Raw genomic sequence first — 26,559 nt, 5'->3', positions numbered from 1 at the left:
ATGGCAGGAGCACATATGCCTGGAAGAGAGAGGGAAAGGGCGGGGCATTGTATGGCAGGAGCACATATGCCTGGAAGAGAGAGGGGAAGGGCGGGGCATTGCATGGCAGGAGCACATATGCCTGGAAGAGAGAGGGAAAGGGGCTTTTGCCTTGAGAGGGGAAGGGCGGGGCATTGCATGGCAGGAGCACATATGCCTGGAAGAGAGAGGGGAAGGGCGGGGCATTGCATGGCAGGAGCACATATGCCTGGAAGAGAGAGGGGAAGGGCGGGGCATTGTATGGCAGGAGCACAAATGCCTGGAAGAGAGAGGGGAAGGGCGGGGCATTGCATGGCAGGAGCACATATGCCTGGAAGAGAGAGGGAAAGGGGCTTTTGCCTTGAGAGGGGAAGGGCGGGGCATTGCATGGCAGGAGCACATATGCCTGGAAGAGAGAGGGGAAGGGCGGGGCATTGCATGGCAGGAGCACATATGGAAGCGTTCCGGCCAGCCATCTTATTCCAGCTCTCTCATGCGAGGAAAAACCTGAAGGTGTCGTTGTTCTCGAGGCAAAGGTTAGCAATAGAATCCTAGGGAGAGCGGGCGCAGGGTTGAGGACGCTCTCATAGAAATGTGTTTGGGGGGTGGAGAGATGAAGGGATGGAGGAGGGTGAGGGGAGGGAAGAGAGAAACAAAGGTCCATTTAAGATCCTGTTTCATTTACTCTTTCTTTTTTTTACCTGTCCCTCCCTCCCAGTCAGACCCCTCCCAGTCAGACCCCTCCCAGTCAGATCCCTCCCAGTCAGAGACCCCTCCCAGTCAGACCCCTCCCAGTCAGACCCCTCCCAGTCAGATCCCTCCCAGTCAGACCCCTCCCAGTCAGACCCTCCTAGTCAGACCCTCCTAGTCAGATCCTCCTAGTCAGACCCTCCTAGTCAGACCCTCCTAGTCAGATCCTCCTAGTCAGACCCTCCTAGTCAGACCCTCCTAGTCAGACCCCTCCCAGTCAGATCCCTCCCAGTCAGATCCCTCCCAGTCAGATCCCTGCCAGTCAGATCCCTCCTAGTCAGATCCCTCCTAGTCAGATCCCTTCTAGTCAGATCCCTCCTAGTCAGACCCCTTCCAGTCAGATCCCTCCCAGTCATACCCCTCCTAGTCAGACCCCTCCTAGTCAGACCCCTCCCAGTCAGACCCCTCCCAGTCAGATCCCTCCCAGTCTGATCCCTCCCAGTCAGATCCCTCCCAGTCAGACCCCTCCCAGTCAGACCCCTCCCAGTCAGATTCCTCCTAGTCAGATCCCTCCCAGTCAGATCCCTCCCAGTCTGATCCCTCCCAGTCAGATCCCTCCCAATCTGATCCCTCCCAGTCAGATCCCTCCCAGTCAGAATTAATTGGCGAGCGTCTCTTGTTTTTTCTCTCTCTGTGTTCTGAACGGTTCTGAGAACTGGTTGAGTTCGGGTTTCATCGCCCTCAGAAGGCCAGGGAGATGACGACTCCTGTTTCACCCAGAAAAAAGGAACCCGGGTCCCAAATGGTTTCCATCGAAACTAGATGCCAGTCAAACTCCCAGAAAGCTCTCTGATATCAGAGGAAAATAATGTGTTTCCTGGTAGGTAGGCCATGCCAAGTGAGACACACATGATTGCAATTTTCCCCTTTGACCACCATATAATACGATACATCGCTCTCTCTCTCTCTCTCTCTCTCTCTCTCTCTCTCTCTCTCTCTCTGTTTCTCTCTGTTTCTCTCTGTCTATGTCTCTGTCTCTCTGTCTCTGTCTCTGTCTCTGTGTCTCTCTGTGTCTGTCTCTGTCTCTCTCTCTGTCTCTGTCTCTCTCTCTGTCTCTCTCTGTCTCTCTCTCTCTCTCTCTCTCTGTTTCTCTCTGTTTCTCTCTGTCTATGTCTCTGTCTCTCTGTCTCTGTCTCTGTCTCTGTGTCTCTCTGTGTCTGTCTCTGTCTCTCTCTCTGTCTCTGTCTCTCTCTGTCTCTGTCTCTCTCTCTCTCTCTCTCTGTTTCTCTCTGTCTATGTCTCTCTGTCTCTGTCTCTGTGTCTCTCTGTCTCTGTCTTTCTGTCTCTCTCTCTCTCTCTCTCTTTCTGTTTCTCTCTGTTTCTGTCTCTCTGTCCCTGTCTCTGTCTCTCTCTCTCTCTCTCTCTCTCAGTTTCTCTCTGTCTCTCTGTCTCTGTCTCTGTCTCTCTCTCTCTCTCTCTCTCTCTCTCTCTCTCTCTCTCTCTCTCTCTCTCTCTCTCTCTCTCTGTCTCTCTCTCTCTCTCTCTCCTCTCCTCTCTGGTAAATATGGCTGCCGTCCATGTAGTTACTGTAATAATATTTGCCATCTGATGTGTGCTTGAAAAGTGATGAATATGGTTTCATTGCTGTGGATAGTTACCTCTTTCCCCTCCCCTCCCCTCTCTCTATATTGAACTTGAATTTCAACATGTTTCCCCCCCCCCTTGTTGCATGTTCATATGTAAAACAACAGTGCCTGTGATGTGATCGTTGTGCTGGGCCTGGGTGGTCTGTGTTACTATGTAGACCTATTTAACAGTGCCTGTGATGTGATCGTTGTGCTGGGCCTGGGACCCTCCCATTGGGGTTGACTGCTTTAAGACAGCGTGATTATTTTCCCAAATGTTGTGGGTGGACATTTGGTTGTGTTAAAATATAGTAATGAACCACTCAGGTACATGTTATGCCTGTCTAGACTGATATTTTGCGTCTCTTTTAACTATACTTTCAACAACTCAATTTAATTGAGACAAAAAAGCTACATGTTTTAAGTTTTATTTAACTAACCAAGGCAATAGGATTGAACAGATTCATAAACAGTCATAATATATCACAGTCACACTCAATTTAAAGTAACATTTTTGTCACATTTTCTATCTTTACAGCTGGTTGAAATGAAATTTGAGGGCCCCAAGATGGCCTTTTTGGCTGAATCATGATCTGCAGTACTTATACTGACCAGTAGGGAGCACTCTAAGTACATATACCTGACCACCTCTGTCATCTTCAAACTAACACTGAAACATTTTCTTTAGTAAATTACATTGAATTGAAGTTGAATTTATTTAAAATATAAGTATATTATCATGAGACCAACATTTATTTCGATATGATGACTTAATTATAATTTCCCTTTTAATCATGATTTATTTTTTTCTCCAAAAGATTTTGTTTTCCTCAGTATATGCATTACTTAGTTTTTTCGGTCTTCTTTCCTTACCATCATTATAGGCTCATCATTTTCTCTCTTCTCTAACTAAAATCTCACACATTAAGACATGGTAACACACTCAACGTATGGCACAACTCCCGCAACTGACTCATTGGAGATTATACCATCCAATCTACTTTATACCTCAAACAGATAATACCATCCAATCTATTCTATACCTCAAACAGATAATACCATCCAATCTACTCTATACCTCAAACAGATAATACCATCCAAGCTACTCTATACCTCAAACAGATAATACCATCCAATCTACTCTATACCTCAAACAGATAATACCATCCAAGCTACTCTGTACCTCAAACAGATAATACCATCCAATCTACTCTATACCTCAAACAGATAATACCATCCAATCTACTCTATACCTCAAACAGATAATACCATCCAAGCTACTCTATACCTCAATCAGATAATACCATCCAAGCTACTCTATACCTCAAACAGATAATACCATCCAATCTACTCTATACCTCAAACAGATAATACCATCCAATCTATTCTATACCTCAAACAGATAATACCATCCAAGCTACTCTATACCTCAAACAGATAGATAATACCATCCAAGCTACTCTATACCTCAAACAGATAGATAATACCACCCAAGCTACTCTATACCTCAAACAGATAATACCATCCAATCTACTTTACACCTCAAACAGATAATACCTTCCAATCTACTTTACACCTCAAACAGATAATACCATCCAAGCTACTCTATACCTCAAACAGATAATACCATCCAATCTACTTTATACCTCAAACATATAATACCATCCAAGCTACTCTATACCTCAAACAGATAATACCATCCAAGCTACTCTATACCTCAAACATATTATACCATCCAAGCTACTCTATACCTCAAACAGATAATACCATCCAATCTACTTTATACCTCAAACAGATAATACCATCCAATCTACTCTATACCTCAAACAGATAATACCATCCAATCTACTTTATACCTCAAACAGATAATACCATCCAAGCTACTCTAAACCTCAAACAGATAATACCATCCAAGCTACTCTATACCTCAAACATATTATACCATCCAAGCTACTCTATACCTCAAACAGATAATACCATCCAATCTACTTTATACCTCAAACAGATAATACCATTCAATCTACTCTATACCTCAAACAGATAATACCATCCAATCTACTCTATACCTCAAACAGATAATACCATCCAAGATACTCTATACCTCAAACAGATAATACCATCCAAGCTACTCTATACCTCAAACAGATAATACCATCCAATCTACTTTATACCTCAAACAGATAATACCATTCAATCTACTCTATACCTCAAACAGATAATACCATCCAATCTACTCTATACCTCAAACAGATAATACCATCCAATCTACTCTATACCTCAAACAGATAATACCATCCAAGATACTCTATACCTCAAACAGATAATACCATCCAATCTACTCTAAACCTCAAACAGATAATACCATCCAAGCTACTCTATACCTCAAACCTATTATACCATCCAAGCTACTCTATACCTTAAACAGATAATACCATCCAAGATACTCTATACCTTAAACAGATAATACCATCCAAGATACTCTATGCCTACAACAGATAATACCATCCAAGATACTCTATACCTACAACAGATAATACCATCCAATCTACTTTACACCTCAAACAGATAATAACATCCAAGCTACTCTATACCTCAAACCTATTATACCACCCAAGCTACTCAATACCTCAAACAGATCAGAGGTAGGACCCATATCCCTGAAATGACACATTCTGTATTTAAGCTCCTTCTTCAAACAGAAACGTGTTGAAAAGTGAGTTGGACGACTGGCTGGATGTGACAGGAGCGAGGCTTGGAAAGTTTGATGTCATGAGTTTTAATCATGTGCTGTGGCCGCTCGCCGCCTGCCTGGGAGCATGGCGAGGCGTGGCATGATGGCTCTGTAAAGATGTGGTTCTGGGAAGCTGCCAGGTCCACTGGCACAACAGGCCTAGCTTCAGCCCACAGAAAGAATCCCTGACCCAGGCTAGATCCAGGAGCAGGCTGGGGCCTAGCGTTGCATAGTGGAGGTTTATTACTGAAACTCTCCCCCTTCACAGTAGCTACTGAGGGGTCAGTGTGTGGAGGAAGAGGGAAGGAAAGGGCAGACAAATGAATGGAAGTCATCCTGGTTATTAGGCTGTGAGTTGTTAGAATGTACGAAGGATAGACTGTTTAGTGAATAAGAGTGTGTTTCTCTGTGTGTTAGTGTTTAAACGATGACCCATATTGTTAGATAGTGTGGATAAATGTCGTTCTTAATTGACTGTGATACAAGTATCGTGGGATAAGCATGATTCATGAATTATATTTCATTATATTTGTCTCCGTTTTTGGTCAACCATTCCAACATGTTCTCTCCTAGCGTCTAGCTTAGTGTATAAACTTACAGTAGGATACAGTGTACAGAATATTTGAGTTGTTTCATCACTTCCATAAAACATTTACTTTACGAGACAGAGAGGCAGTACAGCTAGGCTAAAGACACTTCACTGTAGACACTGCTGGAGACACTACACTTTTCTGGCTCTTCCTTGAAGACCCTTAATTATGGTATAGTGTCTAGTCTGCCTGTAAGACATAATCATTGTTCATCAGTACATTGAAAAGAGGCAGATCCTCATCACCTTACAGATGATATGGTAGAAAAAAGACATTTTCAATGCAAGAGGATCATACTTATTAAAACATGTTTGAGTTTGACTACTGGAACACATTATTGGCTGTAGTTATCGTGTTATAGAATTTGGATATAAAATGGGCCTACACACCATTATCCAAGTGTTAACATTTGTATGAATTAAAATCAACGTCTGTAATTTGAAATGCTTTATTTATTCACATCACTATTGAAAAAGAATAGGATATTGTAAATATATGACGAATAACATTCAAACTGCATGTCTCTTCACTTTGTTTAGAAGCTCTGTCCAATCTGACAAGAGCTTCCTGAAACGTTACCAGAAGGGGCCGAGAATGTTATCTGTGGTCAAAGTGGATCTTTGCTATCTTTATCTCCTTCTCACTGACTATTTCCCGGCCCCAGATAGAGAGGTACATCTCACGGGAGAAGGCAGGTTTCCTCAGCACAGCCAGCCACAGACTCACACAGAGCACCGCTCCTTTGCAGATTGGTATAAACGGGACAGACAATCGATCGGTCCATGAGTATGTCCCAAATGGCAGCCTATTCCCGACATAGTCCACTACTTTTGTTGCCCGGCTTCCATGGGTTGCAATAGTGCACTACTTTTGACCACGGACCCAAAGGGCTCGGGTCAAAAGTAGTTGACTATATAGGGAACTGGGTGTCATTTGGGACTGGGACCATTTGTCATAATGATGACAAATGACTGTTTTGCAACCCATGGAGGACAGACAGCAAAATCCCTGGGTGTTTTTCCATTACACAGCCAGAGGAATGCTCTTTCACAGAGTTAGATGCCACAGAGCAGTAGAACAGGGATTTTTACCAATTTAACTAAAGCACTGCCACCCACCCATTGTGTGATAAGGAAGGATTTACAGAAAGAGCAGGTAATGTATAGTTTACTTCACAGCTTGCCTTTTATGTATGATGATGGTGCTCCTTAGAGTGTATACACACACAAACACACAAACACACACACACACGCACACACACACACACACACACACACACAAACACACACACACACAAACACACAAACACACACACACACACAAACACACACACACAAACACACACAAACACACACACACACACACACACACAACCACACACACACACACACAAACACACACACACACACACACAAACACACACACACACACACAAACACACACACACACACACAAACACACAAACACACACACACACAAACAAAATTAATTTCAATTAAAAATCCTATTTTCCCTAATCCCTAAAGTTAACCCTGATTCTAACCCCTAAAATTGAAATAGCCTTCACCCCCTCATCTCTTCATGGGGACGTGGGAAATGGGAGACATTTCCTTGTTTTACTATCCTTGTGGGGACTTTTGGGGATAGAAGAACAAGACCACACACACACACACACACACACTCAAACACGTTGTGAGCTTCCTGTGTCGTGTAGGATTACATTGTCGGAGTTTGTAGGAGGACAAAACAGAGCAAAAGCAAAAATGAATTGACTGGAAATGGTAGGCCTATTGGGTCCACTAACAGGTACAAAAGGTATTGTTGATAACTGACGCTCCCTATCTCTCTTCAGAGATCGTTTACTCCACCCACGGAGTTCACATTGTCTGTTGTGAAATTGGGTGTTGTAGAATTGGGTGTTGTAGTTCCCCTACTGTAACAAGCCCCAGGTGAGATAATTTGTAATATTTGACAGTTGAATGTGATGTGATGTCTGATCTGCGTCCCAAATGGCACCCTATTCTCTATATAGTGCTATATGGGCTGTGGTCAAAAGTAGAGCAGATAGGGATTAGGGAATAGGGTGCCATTTAATATCAGGCAGTATGAGGACAGTGTGATGATATCAGGCACTATGAGGATAGTGTGATATCAGGCAGTATGAGGACTGTGTGATATCAGGCAGTATGAGGATAGTGTGATATCAGGCAGTATGAGGACAGTGTGATATCAGGCAGTATGAGGACATTGTGATATCAGGCAGTATGAGGATAGTGTGATATCAGGCAGTATGAGGATAGTGTGATATCAGGCAGGCGTTTGTCTCAGTCAGAACAGAGCAAAACAGAGCAGAACAGAACAGAGCAGAACAGGAAAATAACAGAGCAGAACAGAGCAGAGCAGAACAGGAAAATAACAGAACAGAGCAGAACAGGAAAATAACAGAACAGAGCAGAACAGGAAAATAACAGAACAGAGCAGAACAGGAAAATGACAGTACAGAGCAGAACAGGAAAACAACAGAACAGAGCAGAACAGGAAAATAACAGAACAGAGCAGAACAAAAAAATAACAGAACAGAGCAGAACAGGAAAATAACAGAACAGAGCAGAACAGGAAAATAACAGAGCAGAACAGAGAAAAACAGAGCAGATCAGGAAAATAACAGAGAAAAACAGAGCAGATCAGGAAAATAACAGATCAGAGCAGAACAGGAAAATAACAGAGCAGAACAGAACAGGAAAATAACAGAGCAGAACAGAACAGGACAGAACAGGGGGTGTCGTGCCAGGTCCACATTAGAGGAGTCTTTCAAGTTCTCGTCACCTCCTCCTACTCATCAGTGCAGAGTCTGTGTTGTGGTCTACAGGCTGCTCAACACCCAACTTCTGAGGAGAACCCCCCTCTTTACAGTGTGTGTGTGTGTGTGTGTGTGTGTGTGTTCGCTCTCATTTAAAGGGTTATTCCCAGTGCGTAGGATGCTGGAACTCTTGCCCCTTGAAAGTGCCCCTTACCTCCTCCTCCTCTCCTCCCTTCCTCTCCTCCTATCCTACTCTCCTCCTCCACTCCTCCCTTCCTCCCATACTCTCTTATATGTCCTCATTCCCAACGTTTTGCAAAACTCCTCTGTCAGAGATGACGGGAATGTGTGTGTGTGCGTGTGTGTGTGTGTGTGCGTGTTTGTGTGTGCGTGTGTATGTGAGTGACTCAGCATGATAGTGTAATCATCTCTAGGGCCCCAGCAGCTTGGCCCAATAAACCAGTGGATGAAAGAGCCTGGTGTCATCCTACTGCTGTCTAACGCCTGTCCTGTGTGTGTTACTTTATGTGTGTGTGTGATACTTTATGTGTGTGTGTTACTTCATGTGTATGTGTGTGTGTGTTACTTTATGTGTATGTGTGTGTGTTACTTTATGTGTGTGTGTGTGTGTGTGTGTTACTCTATGTGTGTGTGTGTTACTTTATGTGTGTGTGTTACTTTATGTGTGTGTGTGTGTTACTTTATGTGTGTGTGTGTTACTTTATGTGTGTGTGTGTGTGTGTGTGTGTTTATGTGTGTGTGTGTGTGTGTGTGTCTTACTTTATGTGTGTGTCTTACTTTATGTGTGTGTGTTACTTTATGTGTGTGTGTGTGTGTTACTTTATGTGTGTGTGTGTTACTTTATGTGTGTGTGTTACTTTATGTGTGTGTGTTACTTTGTGTGTGTGTGTTACTTTATGTGTGTGTGTGTGTTACTTTATGTGTGTGTGTTACTTTATGTGTGTGTGTGTGTGTGTGTGTTACTTTATGTGTGTGTGTGTTACTTTATGTGTGTGTGTTACTTTATGTGTGTGTGTGTGTGTTACTTAATGTGTGTGTGTTACTTAATGGTTGTGTGTTACTTTATGTGTGTGTGTTACTTTATGTGTGTGTGTGTTACTTTATGTGTGTGTGTGTGTGTTACTTTATGTGTGTGTGTGTTACTTTATGTGTGTGTGTTACTTTATGTGTGTGTGTTACTTTGTGTGTGTGTGTTACTTTATGTGTGTGTGTGTGTGTTACTTTATGTGTGTGTTACTTTATGTGTGTGTGCGTGTGTGTTACTTTATGTGTGTGTGTGTGTGTGTGTGTTAATTTATGTGTGTGTGTGTGTTACTTTATGTGTGTGTGTGTGTTACTTTATGTGTGTGTGTAACTTTATGTGTGTGTGTGTGTTACTTTATGTGTGTGTGTATATTACTTTATGTGTGTGTGTGTTACTTTATGTGTGTGTGTGTGTTACTTTATGTGTGTGTGTTACTTTATGTGTGTGTTACTTTATGTGTGTGTTACTTTATGTGTGTGTGTTACTTTATGTGTGTGTATTACTTTATGTGTGTGTGTGTGTGTGTGTGTTACTTTATGTGTGTGTGTGTGTTACTTTATGTGTGTGTGTGTGTGTGTGTGTTACTCTATGTGTGTGTGTGTTACTTTTTGTGTGTGTGTGTTACTTTATGTGTGTGTGTGTGTTTCTTTATGTGTGTGTGTGTGTGTTACTTTATGTGTGTGTGTGTGTTTCTTTATGTGTGTGTGTGTGTTTCTTTATGTGTGTGTGTTACTTTATGTGTGTGTTTTACTTTATGTATGTGTGTGTGTTACTTTATATGTGTGTGTTACTTTATGTGTGTGTGTTACTTTGTGTGTGTGTTACTTTATGTGTGTGTGTTACTTTATGTGTGTGTGTGTGTTACTTTATGCGTGTGTGTGTGTTACTTTATGCGTGTGTGTGTGTGTTACTTTTTGTGTGTGTGTGTTACTTCATGTGTGTGTGTGTGTTACTTTATGTGTGTGTGTGTTACTTTGTGTGTGTGTCACTTTATGTGTGTGTTACTTTATGTGTGTGTGTGTGTTACTTCATGTGTGTGTGTGTGTGTGTTACTTTATGTGTGTGTGTGTGTGTCACTTTATGTGTGTGTGTTATTTTATGCGTGTGTATGTGTGTGTATGTGTGTGTTTGTTACTTTATGTATGTGTGTGTGTGTGTTAATTTATGTGTGCGTGTGTTACTTTGTGTGTGTGTGTGTGTGTGTGTGTGTTTGTTACTTTATGTGTGTGTGTGTGTGTTACCTATGTGTGTTTCTCTGTGTGTGTGTGTTACTCTATGTGTGTGAGTCTTACTTTATATGTGTGTGTTTTACTTTATGTTCGTGTGGGTAGGTGTTACTTTATGTGTGTGTGTGTGTGTGTGTGTGTGTGTTTCTTTATGTGTGTGCGTGTTACTTTATGTGTGTGTTTGTTCGTTACTTTATGTGTGTGTGTGTTTGTTACTTTATGTGTGTGTGTGTGTTACTTTATGTGTGTGTGTGTGTGTGTGTGTTACTTTATGTGTGTGTGTGTTACTTTATATGTGTGTGTGTTTGTTACTTTATGTGTGTGTGTGTGTGTTACTTTATGTGTGTGTGTTTGTTACTTTATGTGTGTGTGTTACTTTGTGTGTGTGTTACTTTATGTGTGTGTGTGTTACTTTATGTGTGTGTGTTTGTTACTTTGTGTGTGTGTGTGTGTGTGTGTGTTTGTTACTTTATGTGTGTGTGTGTTACCTATGTGTGTTTCTCTGTGTGTGCGTGTTACCTATGTGTGTTTCTCTGTGTGTGTGTGTTACTCTATGTGTGTGAGTCTTACTTTATATGTGTGTGTTTTACTTTATGTTCGTGTGGGTAGGTGTTACTTTATGTGTGTGTGTGTGTGTGTTTCTTTATGTGTGTGCGTGTTACTTTATGTGTGTGTTTGTTCGTTACTTTATGTGTGTGTGTGTGTTTGTTACTTTATGTGTGTGTGTGTGTTACTTTATGTGTGTGTGTGTGTGTTACTTTATGTGTGTGTGTGTGTGTTACTTTATGTGTGTGTGTGTTTGTTACTTTATGTGTGTGTGTGTGTGTTACTTTATGTGTGTGTTTGTTACTTTATGTGTGTGTGTTACTTTGTGTGTGTGTTACTTTATGTGTGTGTGTGTGTTACTTTATGTGTGTGTGTTTGTTACTTTATGTGTGTGTGTGTTACTTTATTCGTGTGTGTGTGTGTGTTACTTTATGTGTGTGTGTGTGTGTGTTACTTTATGTGTGTATGTGTTACTTTATGTGTGTGTGTGTGTTACTTTATGTGTGTGTGTGTTTGTTACTTTATGTGTGTGTGTGTGTGTTACTTATTGTGTGTGTGTGTTACTTTATGTGTGTGTGTGTGTTACTTTGTGTCTGTTCTACTTTATGTGTGTGTGTGAGTGTGTTACTTTATGTGTGTGTGTGTTACTTTATGTGTGTGTGTGTTACTTTATGTGTGTATGTGTTACTTTATGTGTGTGTGTTTGTTACTTTATGTGTGTGTGTTACTTTGTGTGTGTGTTACTTTATGTGTGTGTGTTACTTTGTGTGTGTGTGTGTGTTACTTTATGCATGTGTGTGTGTCTGTTACTTTATGCGTGTGTGTGTGTGTGTTACTTTATGTGTGTGTGTGTGTTACTTTATGTTTGTGTCACTTTATGTGTGTGTGTGTGTGTGTTACTTCATGTGTGTGTGTGTGTGTTACTTTATGTGTGTGTGTGTGTGTCACTTTATGTGTGTGTGTTATTTTATGCGTATGTGTGTGTGTGTGTTTGTTACTTTATGTATGTGTGTGTGTGTGTTAATTTATGTGTGCGTGTGTTACTTTGTGTGTGTGTGTGTGTGTTTGTTACTTTATGTGTGTGTGTGTTACCTATGTGTGTTTCTCTGTGTGTGTGTGCGTGTTACCTATGTGTGTTTATGTGTGTGTGTCTGTGTGTGTGTGTGTGTGTGTGTGTGTGTGTGTGTGTTACTCTATGTGTGTGAGTCTTACTTTATATGTGTGTGTTTTACTTTATGTTCGTGTTGGTAGGTGTTACTTTATGTGTGTGTGTGTGTGTGTGTGTTTCTTTATGTGTGTGTGTGTCTGTTACTTTATGTGTGTGTGTGTTTGTTACTTTATGTGTGTGTGTGTTTGTTACTTTTTTTTGTGTGTGTGTGTGTGTGTGTGTGTGTGTGTGTGTGTGTGTGTGTGTGTGTGTGTGTGTGTGTGTGTGTGTGTGTGTGTGTGTGTGTGTGTGTGTGTGTGTGTGCGAATCAGACCTGGGTTCAAATACATGTGTGTTTCAGTATCTGGTCTTTCAAATACTTTTTCTATTTATTTGAGTATTTTCAAAACAAGTACTCTTATTTGATTTTTTTATGGTTATTTTGTAAGAAATAAATACTATTTGAGAATTTTTTCAAATACCTGGGTTAAATGCATGGGAGCGTATTTGAGTAATTACACATTCATAAAAATATTAAACTGCTTGTCTTTCCAAATAAAATATATTTGAATAGTTACTTTGAATGTATATGAAAGTAATTGAGATATTTGAAATAGTATTTGAACCCAGGTCTGTTGCTTGTGTGTGCCCTTATGTCTCTGTGTGTCACAGGATGCGCTAGGTGTCAACACTCCTCTGTCAGTGGCAGTACAGGAGCTGGCATGGCCTCTAACAACCTAACCCTCTAACACAGCACTGGACCCTCTCCAAGTCACACAGACAGGCAGGCAGGCAGGCCAACCCACCCCAGCCTTCATCTCCCCAGTGATGAGCGTGAGCTTGCACATTTCAGCATCATGCCAACACTTCCTGGGGATTCAGAATAAAAAGGGATCTTTGATCTCTTCTAGTTACTAGTTGGAATATATTCTTAGGCTTGCCAAATGGCACCCTATTCCCTATGTAGTGCACTACTTTTGACCTGAGCCCTATGGGTCCTGATCAAAAGTAGTGCACTTCACAGGGAATTTGGGACAAATACGAAAACATAATGCTGTGAAACCCAGTGGTATGGTTATGCACTGTGGTAGCTGTATCTCTCACTACAGCACAATATGGGTCGTATCTAACTACTGTGGTAGCTGTATCTCTCACTACAGCACAATATGGGTTGTATCTAACTACTGTGGTAGCTGTATCTGACACTACAGCACAGCATGGGTGGTATCAAACTACTGTGGTAGCTGTATCTGACACTACAGCACGACATGGGTCGTATCTAACTACTGTGGTAGCTGTATCTCTCACTACAGCACAACATGGGTCGTTTCTAACTACTGTGGTAGCTGTGTCTGACACTACAGCACAACATGGGTCATATCTAACTACTGTGGTAGCTGTATCTGACACTACAGCACAACATGGGTCGTATCTAACTACTGTGGTAGCTGTATCTCTCACTACAGCACAACATGGGTGGTATCTAACTACTGTGGTAGCTGTATCTGACACTACAGCACAACATGGGTCGTATCTAACTACTGTGGTAGCTGTATCTCTCACTACAGCACAACATGAGTCGTTTCTAACTACTGTGGTAGCTGTATCTCTCACTACAGCACAACATGGGTCATTTCTAACTACTGTGGTAGCTGTATCTCTCACTACAGCACAACATGGGTCATTTCTAACTACTGTGGTAGCTGTATCTCTCACTACAGCACAACATGGGTCATTTCTAACTACTGTGGTAGCTGTATCTCTCACTACAGCACAACATGGGTCATTTCTAACTACTGTGGTAGCTGTATCTCTCACTACAGCACAACATGGGTCATTTCTAACTACTGTGGTAGCTGTCTCTGACTTTTCTTAGTATATTTATAGTAATGCTCTCCACATGTGGTGGATATATCTTAACTGTCCAGCCAATCACAGTATAATACACTAAGCTCTCCACAGAGAGTCCCGCTCCTAAGATCCTTATAGTGCCATTGAATTACTGTTTATTTTCTCTGCCTTCATAATGGATTGGCCAATTTCAGTTCATCTGAGATAATTCACTGTAGAGGTATCCATATAATGACTAACAATGCTTCTGACCGGCTGGCTCAGGCCTTTTCACTCCCCAGCGTACGATTAAGCTGGTAATTAGCCTGTAGCGCGCATGCTAATCTAAATAGTAAATACTCCACGACTGGGGGGGGAGAGAGTGGCGTGTCTATGTCTTAGGACTCGGAAGGACCCCTTCTCTGTCAGAGTTGAGCTGAGTGTTCTTATAGGCGTCTATGGAGATGCCTATTTGTCTATGTGCCGCTGGGCTGGGCTGGGCTGAATTGACAGCGTGAGGAAGGAAGCTGAGTTTCATCAAGCCAGCCCCCAGGTACCAGTGGCTTGGTGGATCCAGGTTAATGTGTGTTCCCACGGTGCAGAGCAGTATTAAGCACCAGGTGGAACAGGAAAACATTCCATGACCGGGTTGAGAGAGAGAGAGGGAGAGACCATCTTTGAAGGCTTTGGAGAATCTCCATTGAAATTGAGTTATATTTGGTTGCTTCTTCCTTGACCTTTGACCATGGTATCTCCAGTACCGTGCCTTCATATGGGAAGATGTATTCAGTCGTTAAGTAATCAATCCAAAGCCTCATGTCACATGGCTATGAATCACTGAAGCTTGCTCCAGTCTCTGTGGTCAACTGTTGTCAGTCGGACCGCTCTACGTTATGGTCGCACAGCTCTGCATGGTCCTCCCATGACCACACATTCTGACCACGGTCCTGGTCATCTAAGGTCAGGTTGTGCATGGGTTTAGGTTGGGAGCGACTCCCTTTCCTCTCCTCACAGCTGACCCCAGCGATGTGAGGAGAGGGGAGTAGTCTCTGTCTCTCTCTCTCTCTCTGTCCCTCTCCCTGTTCCTCTCCATTCTCCATCCTAACCCCAAAGGGACAACACCCAGTCCTGTCTCCCTCTCTCTCATTGAGGGTGCTGTGATGATGGGACACCAAAGAGAAGCATCCCTGTCTCCACCAAACTCAGGGGGGGAAATGGATGACGGGGAGAGAGAGGAAGAGAGAGAGAGATGAGAGAGAGAGGAGCCGCCTGTGAGTTTGTCGGTTGGTGGCTGTCTGTCCTGGCTGTCCTCTGTGACACAGTGGCGGACTGACTCGTTGGCTTGGCTGACTGACTGCTTGGCTGGCTGACTGACTGGTTGGCTTGGCTGACTGACTACTTGGCTGGCTGACTGATTGCCTGGCTGGCTGACTGTCTAGGCCTGTCTCCCTGGCCTCTCGACTCCGGTCCCTGCTGGTTAGATGCTGTCTGACTCAGAGCAACACTTCCATTCAGCTGGAAACCACGCTGTTGGACCGAACCCATTACATCAGTGGTCCATCCTCATCCTTCATCCTCACACTGAAGTATTTTCTCTTGGGAGACAACCACTATAGCTGTGTCTCAAATAGCATCATATTCCCTATATCCTGGTCAGAAGTTGTACACTATAAGGAATAGTGTACCATTTGAGACACTCTGTAGAGAGGATATGGTAACTTCAGGTTAGAGTTGAACAAACTATTGGGCATATGAAAGGAAGCATGGTAACTTCAGGTTAGAGTTGAATGGACTATTGGGCCTTTGGAATGAAGCATGGTAACTTCAGATTAGAGTTGAATGGACTTTTGGGCCTTTGGAATGAAGCATGGTAACTTCAGGTTAGAGTTGAATGGACTATTGGGCCTTTGGAAGGAAGGATGGTAACTTCAGGTTAGAGTTGAATCTAGTACATGCTAACTCCAAAGAGTTTATAAGCCATATACTCCTTTGTCTCTAAGATGATGAATATATTAAAGCTAATAAACTTCTCTTGAATTTTCCATTATTCCCCTGGTAATCACATGTACAGTGCCTTGCGAAAGTATTCGGCCCCCTTGAACTTTGCGACCTTTTGCCACATTTCAGGCTTCAAACATAAAGATATAAAACTGTATTTTTTTGTGAAGAATCAACAACAAGTGGGACACAATCATGAAGTGGAACGACATTTATTGGATATTTCAACTTTTTTAACAAATCGAAAACTGAAAAATTGGGCGTGCAAAATTATTCAGCCCCTTTACTTTCAGTGCAGCAAACTCTCTCCAGAAGTTCAGTGAGGATCTCTGAATGATCCAATGTTGACCTAAATGACTAATGATGATAAATACAATCCACCTGTGTGTAATCAAGTCTCCGTATAAATGCACCTGCACTGTGATAGTCTCAGAGGTCCGTTAAAAGCGGAGAGAGCATCATGAAGAACAAGGAACGCACCAGGCAGGTCCGAGATACTGTTGTGAAGAAGTTTAAAGCCGGATTTGGATACAAAAAGATTTCCCAAGCTTTAAACATCCCAAGGAGCACTGTGCAAGCGATAATATTGAAATGGAAGGAGTATCAGACCACTGCAAATCTACCAAGACCTGGCCGTCCCTCTAAACTTTCAGCTCATACAAGGAGAAGACTGATCAGAGATGCAGCCAAGAGGCCCATGATCACTCTGGATGAACTGCAGAGATCTACAGCTGAGGTGGGAGACTCTGTCCTTAGGACAACAATCAGTCGTATATTGCACAAATCTGGCCTTTATGGAAGAGTGGCAAGAAGAAAGCCATTTCTTAAAGATATCCATAAAAAGCGTCGTTTAAAGTTTGCCACAAGCCACCTGGGAGACACACCAAACATGTGGAAGAAGGTGCTCTGGTCAGATGAAACCAAAATTGAACTTTTTGGCAACAATGCAAAACGTTATGTTTGGCGTAAAAGCAACACAGCTCATCACCCTGAACACACCATCCCCACTGTCAAACATGGTGGTGGCAGCATCATGGTTTGGGCCTGCTTTTCTTCAGCAGGGACAGGGAAGATGGTTAAAATTGATGGGAAGATGGATGGAGCCAAATACAGGACCATTCTGGAAGAAAACCTGATGGAGTCTGCAAAAGACCTGAGACTGGGACGGAGATTTGTCTTCCAACAAGACAATGATCCAAAACATAAAGCAATGGTTCAAAAATAAACATATCCAGGTGTTAGAATGGCCAAGTCAAGGTCCAGACCTGAATCCAATCGAGAATCTGTGGAAAGAACTGAAAACTGCTGTTCACAAATGCTCTCCATCCAACCTCACTGAGCTCGAGCTGTTTTGCAAGGAGGAATGGGAAAAAAAATTCAGTCTCTCGATGTGCAAAACTGATAGAGACATACCCCAAGCGACTTACAGCTGTAATCGCAGCAAAAGGTGGCGCTACAAAGTATTAACTTAAGGGGGCTGAATAATTTTGCACGCCCAATTTTTTGATTTGTTAAAAAAGTTTGAAATATCCAATAAATGTCATTCCACTTCATGATTGTGTCCCACTTGTTGTTGATTCTTCACAAAAAAATACAGTTTTATATCTTTATGTTTGAAGCCTGAAATGTGGCAAAAGGTCGCAAAGTTCAAGGGGGCCGAATACTTTCGCAAGGCACTGTATCATATCTAATCTTTGATCTTGGTAATCATGTTCATCAAATCTAGTCTTTGGTCTTTGTAATCATATTTATCATATCTAGACTTTGGTGTTTGTAATCATGTTTATCATATCTAGACTTTGGTGTTTGTAATCACGTTTATCATATCTAGTCCTTGGTCTTGGTAATCACATTTATCATATCTAATCTTTGGTGTTTGCAATCACATTTATCATATATTTATTATATCTAAACAAAACCAGTTGAGAAGGTTCAGAGCAGCTGAAAGGGCATGGTGATAATAGACAGAAGGCCTATATTCTCATATCAACAAGGCTCTTGAGCCAGTAATTTTAGGAGGCCTCAGGGCATATTCAAACTGTGTCATACACACACACAGACACTCACTCACCCCTGAAAACAAACGGCGCTGGTGTTGAGTTGAGAGTGTGAGACGTGACACGTCTGGCGGAATGGAATCACTTCCTTCTGTGAACTGGGCGCCCATTGTCACTGCGACCCCTACCCAGTTAACCTCCGACCCAGGGGTCAACATGACAACTAGCCCACTGAGGATTCGGGTGTGTGTGAGCGTGCAGAGAGTGTGTGTGTTTGCGCGTTCGCAGCCACAGGTGTCTGGTAGGGTGTCAAGTGGGCTTTTGGGGCCTCATTTTCACCATCTGTTTCCAGGGTGATGGGATGGGGGAGGGGTTACCAACACATGTCTGGAGGAAGGAGGGAGGGAGGGGACGGGCGGTGGGCAGAGGGGGTGAATGGAGGGACGAAGCAGGCCGCAGGAAGACTGGCAGGTGCTTGTGGATGTTAGCCCCTCTTTTGCCCCCTTCACTGGGGGGGATTTAGGGTAATTGCGGGGTCGAGTTTAGGGTGGGGTTGTTGGATCTCAAGATCAGAGGTTAGGACAGAGCCGAGGGCATGCACGCCACTCAGAGAGGCACCTTCTGTGTGTTAACTTACTTTTTGATGAGGCCTGTGTGCTAACTTCCTCTCTGTTGAGGCCTGTGTTGGGGGGAGTGGGCTTGGTCATGTTACTAATAATCATGTTGGAGGGGAGTGGGCTTGGTCATGTTACTAATAATCATGTTGGGAGGGGAGTGGGCTTGGTCATGTTACTAATAATCATGTTGGGGGGGGGAGTGGGCTTGGTCATGTTACTAATAATCATGTTGGGAGGAGTTGGCTTGGTCATGTTACTAATAATCATGTTGGGGGGGAGTGGGCTTGGTCATGTTACTAATAATTATGTTGGGGGGGAGTGGGCTTGGTCATGTTACTAATAATCATGTTGGGGGGGGGAGTGGGCTTGGACATGTTAATAATAAAAATGTTGGGGGAGTGGGCTTGGTCATGTTACTAATAATCATGTTGGGAGGGGAGTGGGCTTGGTCATGTTACTAATAATCATGTTGGGAGGGGAGTGGGCTTGGTCATGTTACTAATAATCATGTTGGGGGGAGTGGGCTTGGTCATGTTACTAATAATCATGTTGGGGGAGTGGGCTTGGTCATGTTACTAATAATCATGTTGGGAGGGGAGTGGGCTTGGTCATGTTACTAATAATCATGTTGGAGGGGAGTGGGCTTGGTCATGTTACTAATAATCATGTTGGGGGGAGTTGGCTTGGTCATGTTACTAATAATCATGTTGGGAGGGGAGTGGGCTTGGTCATGTTACTAATAATCATGTTGGGAGGGGAGTTGGCTTGGTCATGTTACTAATAATCATGTTGGGGGGGAGTGGGCTTGGTCATGTTACTAATAATCATGTTGGGGGGAGTGGGCTTGGTCATGTTACTAATAATCATGTTGGGGGGGGGAGTGGGCTTGGTCATGTTACTAATAATCATGTTGGGGGAGTGGGCTTGGTCATGTTACTAATAATCATGTTGGGAGGGGAGTGGGCTTGGTCATGTTACTAATAATCATGTTGGGGGGAGTGGGCTTGGTCATGTTACTAATAATCATGTTGGGGGGAGTGGGCTTGGTCATGTTACTAATAATCATGTTGGGGGGAGTGGACTTGGTCATGTTACTAATAATCATGTTGGGAGGGGAGTTGGCTTGGTCATGTTACTAATAATCATGTTGGGGGGGAGTGGGCTTGGTCATGTTACTAATAATCATGTTGGGGGGAGTGGGCTTGGTCATGTTACTAATAATCATGTTGGGAGGGGAGTACGCTTGGTCATGTTACTAATAATCATGTTGGGGGAGTGGGCTTGGTCATGTTACTAATAATCATGTTGCGGGAATGGGCTTGGTCATGTTACTAATAATCATGTTGGGGGGAGTGGGCTTGGTCATGTTACTAATAATCATGTTGGGGGAGTGGGCTTGGTCATGTTACTAATAATCATGTTGCGGGAATGGGCTTGGTCATGTTACTAATAATCATGTTGGGGGGAGTGGGCTTGGTCATGTTACTAATAATCATGTTGGGGGAGTGGGCTTGGTCATGTTACTAATAATCATGTTGGGGGAGTGGGCTTGGTCATGTTACTAATAATCATGTTGGGGGAGTGGGCTTGGTCATGTTACTAATAATCATGTTGGGAGGAGAGTGGGCTTGGTCATGTTACTAATAATCATGTTGGGGGGAGTGGGCTTGGTCATGTTACTAATAATCATGCTGGGGGGGGGGGAGTGGGCTTGGTCATGTTACTAATAATCATGTTGGGGGGGAATGGGCTTGGTCATGTTACTAAAAATCATGTTGGGGGGAGTGGACTTGGTCATGTTACTAATAATCATGTTGGGAGGGGAATGGGCTTGGTCATGTTACTAATAATCATGTTGGGGGGAGTGGGCTTGGTCATGTTACTAATAATCATGTTGGGGGGGGAGTGGGCTTGGTCATGTTACTAATAATCATGTTGGGGGGAGTGAACTTGGTCATGTTACTAATAATCATGTTGGGAGGGGAATGGACTTGGTCATGTTACTAATAATCATGTTGGGAGGGGAGTGGGCTTGGTCATGTTACTAATAATCATGTTGGGGGAGTGGACTTGGTCATGTTACTAATAATCATGTTGGGGGGGGGGAGTTACTAATAATCATGTTGGAGTGGGCTTGGTCATGTTACTAATAATCATGTTGGGGGGGGAATGGGCTTGGTCATGTTACTAATAATCATGTTGGGGGGAGTGGGCTTGGTCATGTTACTAATAAACATGTTGGGGGGAGTGGGCTTGGTCATGTTACTAATAATCATGTTGGGGGGGAGTGGGCTTGGTCATGTTACTAATAATCATGTTGGGTGGGGAATGGGCTTGGTCATGTTACTAATAATCATGTTGGGGGGAGTGGGCTTGGTCATGTTACTAATAATCATGTTGGGAGGGGAGTTGGCTTGGTCATGTTACTAATAATCATGTTGGGAGGGGAGTGGGCTTGGTCATGTTACTAATAATCATGTTGGGAGGGGAGTTGGCTTGGTCATGTTACTAATAATCATGTTGGGAGGGGAGTGGGCTTGGTCATGTTACTAATAATCATGTTGGGGGGAGTGGGCTCGGTCATGGTACTAATAATCATGTTGGGGGGAGTGGGCTTGGTCATGCTACTAATAATCATGTTGGGGGGAGTGGGCTTGGTCATGTTACTAATAATCATGTTGGGAGGGGAGTGGGCTTGGTCATGTTACTAATAATCATGTTGGGAGGGGAGTGGGCTTGGTCATGTTACTAATAATCATGTTGGGGGAATGGGCTTGGTCATGTTACTAATAATCATGTTGAGAGGAGTGGGCTTGGTCATGTTACTAATAATCATGTTGGGGGGAGTGGGCTCGGTCATGTTACTAATAATCATGTTGGGGGGAGTGGGCTTGGTCATGTTACTAATAATCATGTTGGGGGGAGTGGGCTTGGTCATGTTACTAATAATCATGTTGGGAGGGGAGTGGGCTTGGTCATGTTACTAATAATCATGTTGGGGGAGTGGGCTTGGTCATGTTACTAATAATCATGTTGGGGGGAGTGGGCTTGGTCATGTTACTAATAATCATGTTGGGGGAGTGGGCTTGGTCATGTTACTAATAATCATGTTGGGGGAGTGGGCTTGGTCATGTTACTAATAATCATGTTGGGGGAGTGGGCTTGGTCATGTTACTAATAAACATGTTGGGGGAGTGGGCTTGGTCATGTTACTAATAAACATGTTGGGGGGAGTGGGCTTGGTCATGTTACTAATAATCATGTTGGGAGGGGAGTTGGCATGGTCATGTTACTAATAATCATGTTGGGAGGGGAGTGGGCTTGGTCATGTTACTAATAATCATGTTGGGGGAGTGGGCTTGGTCATGTTACTAATAATCATGTTGGGGGAGTGGGCTTGGTCATGTTACTAATAAACATGTTGGGGGGAGTGGGCTTGGTCATGTTACTAATAAACATGTTGGGGGGAGTGGGCTTGGTCATGTTACTAATAATCATGTTGGGGGAGTGGGCTTGGTCATGTTACTAATAAACATGTTGGGGGGAGTGGGCTTGGTCATGTTACTAATAAGCATGTTGGGGGGAGTGGGCGTGGTCATGTTACTAATAAACATGTTGGGGGGAGTGGGCTCGGTCATGTTACTAATAATCATGTTGGGGGAGTGGGCTTGGTCATGTTACTAATAATCATGTTGGGGTTGTGGGCTCGGTCATGTTACTAATAATCATTTTTCTGCAGGTGTTTTCCCAATGTTCCGATAATACAACTGATGGAATTGACAGTAGTAAAATCTAGTAAAATACTCCAACCTCCAATTGACCTGTACTGTAGTAGTATCATTTGCTTTGCAGGCTGTCCTGCCAAGCCGAATACACTTAATTGTGTGTGTGTGTGTTTGGGTGTGTGTGTGTGTGGGGGGGAGGCCCATCCAGCCCTGAATGTCAGTTAGTCAGGTGGGCCAGGCCTGCGAATGATTAGATGGGATGGAGTGGATTAAGTATAGAGGGGGGGTTGTAGTACTTGGAACAGCTGCTGATTAAAATGACTGCTTGCTCTTTCTTTCTCTCTCTTTCTCCCTCTCCCTCTCTCTCCCCCTTCCGCCCTCTATACCCCTCTCTCTCTCTTTCTCCCTCTCCCTCTCTCTCCCCCTTCCGCCCTCTATACCCCTCTCTCTCTCTTTCTCCCTCTCCCTCTCCCTCTCTCTCCCCCTTCCACCCTCTATACCCCTCTCTCTCTCTTTCTCCCTCTCCCTCTCTCTCCCCCTTCCGCCCTCTATACCCCTCTCTCTCTCTTTCTTCAGAGGAGGAAGAAGAGGATGAAGAAATCATAGAGCTGAAGCCTGATCCTGAATCTGACCAGCAGGAGGAGGAGGACACCAAGGAGATGAAAGAGGGTAAGAAGAGGGGGGGGAGAAGAATGGGCATGGGTAGAGGGGGATGAGAAGAGGGGGAGGAGAAGACGAGGCATGGGTAGAGGGGGATGAGAAGAGGGGGAAGAGATGAGGGGGAGGAGAAGAAGGGGCATTTTGTAGAGGGGGAGGAGGAGAAGGGGCATGAGTAGATGGGCAGGAGAAGAAGGGACATGAGTAGAGGGGGAGGAGAAGAAGGGACATGAGTAGAGGAGGAGGAGAAGAGGGGGCATGAGTAGAGGGGGAGGAGAAGAAGGGACATGAGTAGAGGGGGAGGAGAAGGGGGGGCATGAGTAGAGGGGCAGGAGAAGAAGGGACATGAGTAGAGGAGGAGGAGAAGAAGGGACATGAGTAGAGGAGTAGGAGAAGAGGGGGCATGAGTAGAGGGGGAGGAGAAGAAGGGGCATGAGTAGAGGGTGAGTAGAAGAAGCGGCATGAGTAGAGGGTGAGTAGAAGAAGGAGCATGAGTAGAGGGGGAGGAGAAGAAGGGGCATGAGTAGAGGGGGAGGAGAAGAAGGGGCATGAGTAGAGGGGTATGCTGTAGAATGAAATTGTTTACAGTAAAGAAGGGGAAAGATGAAAGGTGAATTAATGGTAAGAAATACAATAGCTTTTGCTGAAGGGAGTGTTTGCATCCCAAATGTCACCCTATTCCCTAATGGGCCCTGGTCATAAGTAGTGCACTATATAGGCCATTTGAGTTCAGGTGAGTTGAAGCATATATGTCCGATAATCATTTCTGAGACTGAACTCTCCAGTTTAACCACCACCTTGGTTTGGTAAACAGTATACAGAAACATAACATATTTCAATTCAAAACAAGTCAAAGCCATGAATCAATTCATCAAATGTATTTATAAAGTCCTTTTTTCATCAGCAGATGTCACAAAGTGCTTATACAGAAACCCAGTCTAAAACCCCAAACAGCAAGCAATGCAGATGTAGAAGCACGGTGGCTAGGAAAAACTCCCTAGAAAGGCAGGAACCACCCCTCAGAGGAACCAGGCTCTGAGGGGTGGCCAGTCCTCTTCTGGCTGTGCCGGGTGGAGATTATTGAAGACGTTCAAACTTTCATAGATGACCAGCAGGGTCAAAGATAGAGAGTGCGAGAGATGGGAGAATTAGAGGGAGCATACTGTAGATCACACAGGACACCAGGTAAGACAGGAGAAATAGACAGACGGACCCTAGCCCCCTGACACTGGAGTCTGAGACAGTGGGAGTCGGGGGACACTGGCCCTGTCCAAAGTTACCCCCGGAGAGGGCCATCCAGGCAGGATATAACCCCACCCACTTTGCCAAAGCACAGCCCCACACCACCAAAGGATATCAAAGACCACTAATGTACTACCCTGAGACAAGGCTGAGTGTAGCCCACCAAGATCTCCCCCACACACACAGGAAGGATAGGAGAGCGCGAGGACAGGAAGGATGGGAGAGCCCGAGGACAGGAAGGATGGGAGAGCCCGAGGACAGGAAGGATGGGAGAGCGCGAGGACAGGAAGAATGGGAGAGCCCGAGGACAGGAAGGGTGGGAGAGCCCGAGGACAGGAAGGATGGGAGAGCCCGAGGACAAGAAGGATGGGAGAGCCCGAGGACAGGAAGGATGGGAGAGCCCGAGGACAAGAAGGATGGGAGAGCCTGAGGACAGGAAGGATGGGAGAGCCCGAGGACAGGAAGGATGGGAGAGCCCGAGGACAAGAAGGATGGGAGAGCCTGAGGACAGGAAGGATGGGAGAGCCCGAGGACAGGAAGGATGGGAGAGCCCGAGGACAGGAAGGATGGGAGAGCCTGAGGACAGGAAGGATGGGAGAGCCCGAGGACAGGAAGGATGGGAAAGCACGAGGACAGGAAGGATGGGAGAGCCCGAGGACAGGAAGGATGGGAGAGCCTGAGGATAGGAAGGATGGGAGAGCCCGGGGACATGAAGGATGGGAAAGCACGAGGACAGGAAGGATGGGAGAGTGCGAGGACAGGAAGGATGGGAGAGCCCGAGGACAGGAAGGATGGGAGAGCCCGAGGACAGGAAGGATGGGAGAGCGTGAGAAGAGGAAGGATGGGAGAGCACGAGGATAGGAAGGATGGGAGAGCACGAGGATAGGAAGGATGGGAGAGCGCGAGGACAGGAAGGATGGGAGAGCACGAGGACAGGAAGGATGGGAGAGCCTGAGGACAGGAAGGATGGGAGAGCACGAGGACAGGAAGGATGGGAGAGCCCGAGGACAGGAAGGATGGGAGAGCCCGAGGACAGGAAGGATGGGAGAGCCCGAGGACAGGAAGGATGGGAGAGCGCGAGGACAGGAAGGATGGGAGAGCCCGAGGACAGGAAGGATGGGAGAGCCCGAGGACAGGAAGGATGGGAGAGCCCGAGGACAGGAAGGATGGGGAGCGCGAGGACAGGAAGGATGGGAGAGCCCGAGGACAGGAAGGATGGGAGAGCCCGAGGACAGGAAGGATGGTAGAACGCGAGGACAGGAAGGATGGGAGAGCCCGAGGACAGGAAGGATGGGAGAGCACGAGGACAGGAAGGATGGGAGAGCCTGAGGACAGGAAGGATGGGAGAGCCAGAGGACAGGAAGGATGGGATAGCACGAGGACAGGAAGGATGGGAGAGCCCGAGGACAGGAAGGATGGGAGAGCCTGAGGATAGGAAGGATGGGAGAGCCCGGGGACATGAAGGATGGGAAAGCACGAGGACAGGAAGGATGGGAGAGTGCGAGGACAGGAAGGATGGGAGAGCCCGAGGACAGGAAGGATGGGAGAGCCCGAGGACAGGAAGGATGGGAGAGCGTGAGAAGAGGAAGGATGGGAGAGCACGAGGATAGGAAGGATGGGAGAGCACGAGGATAGGAAGGATGGGAGAGCGCGAGGACAGGAAGGATGGGAGAGCGTGAGGACAGGAAGGATGGGAGAGCGTGAGGACAGGAAGGATGGGAGAGCACGAGGACAGGAAGGATGGGAGAGCCCGAGGACAGGAAGGATGGGAGAGCCCGAGGACAGGAAGGATGGGAGAGCCCGAGGACAGGAAGGATGGGAGAGCGCGAGGACAGGAAGGATGGGAGAGCCCGAGGACAGGAAGGATGGGAGAGCCCGAGGACAGGAAGGATGGGAGAGCCCGAGGACAGGAAGGATGGGGAGCGCGAGGACAGGAAGGATGGGAGAGCCCGAGGACAGGAAGGATGGGAGAGCCCGAGGACAGGAAGGATGGTAGAACGCGAGGACAGGAAGGATGGGAGAGCGCGAGGACAGGAAGGGTGGGAGAGCCCGAGGACAGGAAGGATGGGAGAGCC

General features: G+C 45.0%; 1 protein-coding gene across 1 annotated transcript in view; it reads left to right on the top strand.

Moving 5' to 3' along the window:
• Positions 1–26,559, top strand: part of LOC139396475 (cytoplasmic dynein 1 intermediate chain 1-like) — a gene marked incomplete at its 3' end in the record, with an annotated part of 67,086 nt that overhangs the window by 29,023 nt on the left and 11,504 nt on the right. The window contains exon 8 of the mRNA XM_071143496.1: positions 23,162–23,254. Coding sequence (XP_070999597.1) covers positions 23,162–23,254 — 93 coding nt within the window. The remainder of the gene's footprint in view (positions 1–23,161; positions 23,255–26,559) is intronic.

The sequence above is a fragment of the Oncorhynchus clarkii genome, unplaced genomic scaffold (genome assembly GCF_045791955.1).
Source record: "Oncorhynchus clarkii lewisi isolate Uvic-CL-2024 unplaced genomic scaffold, UVic_Ocla_1.0 unplaced_contig_2404_pilon_pilon, whole genome shotgun sequence".
NCBI lineage: Eukaryota > Metazoa > Chordata > Actinopteri > Salmoniformes > Salmonidae > Oncorhynchus > Oncorhynchus clarkii.
This window is presented reverse-complemented; position numbering and strand designations above follow the sequence as displayed.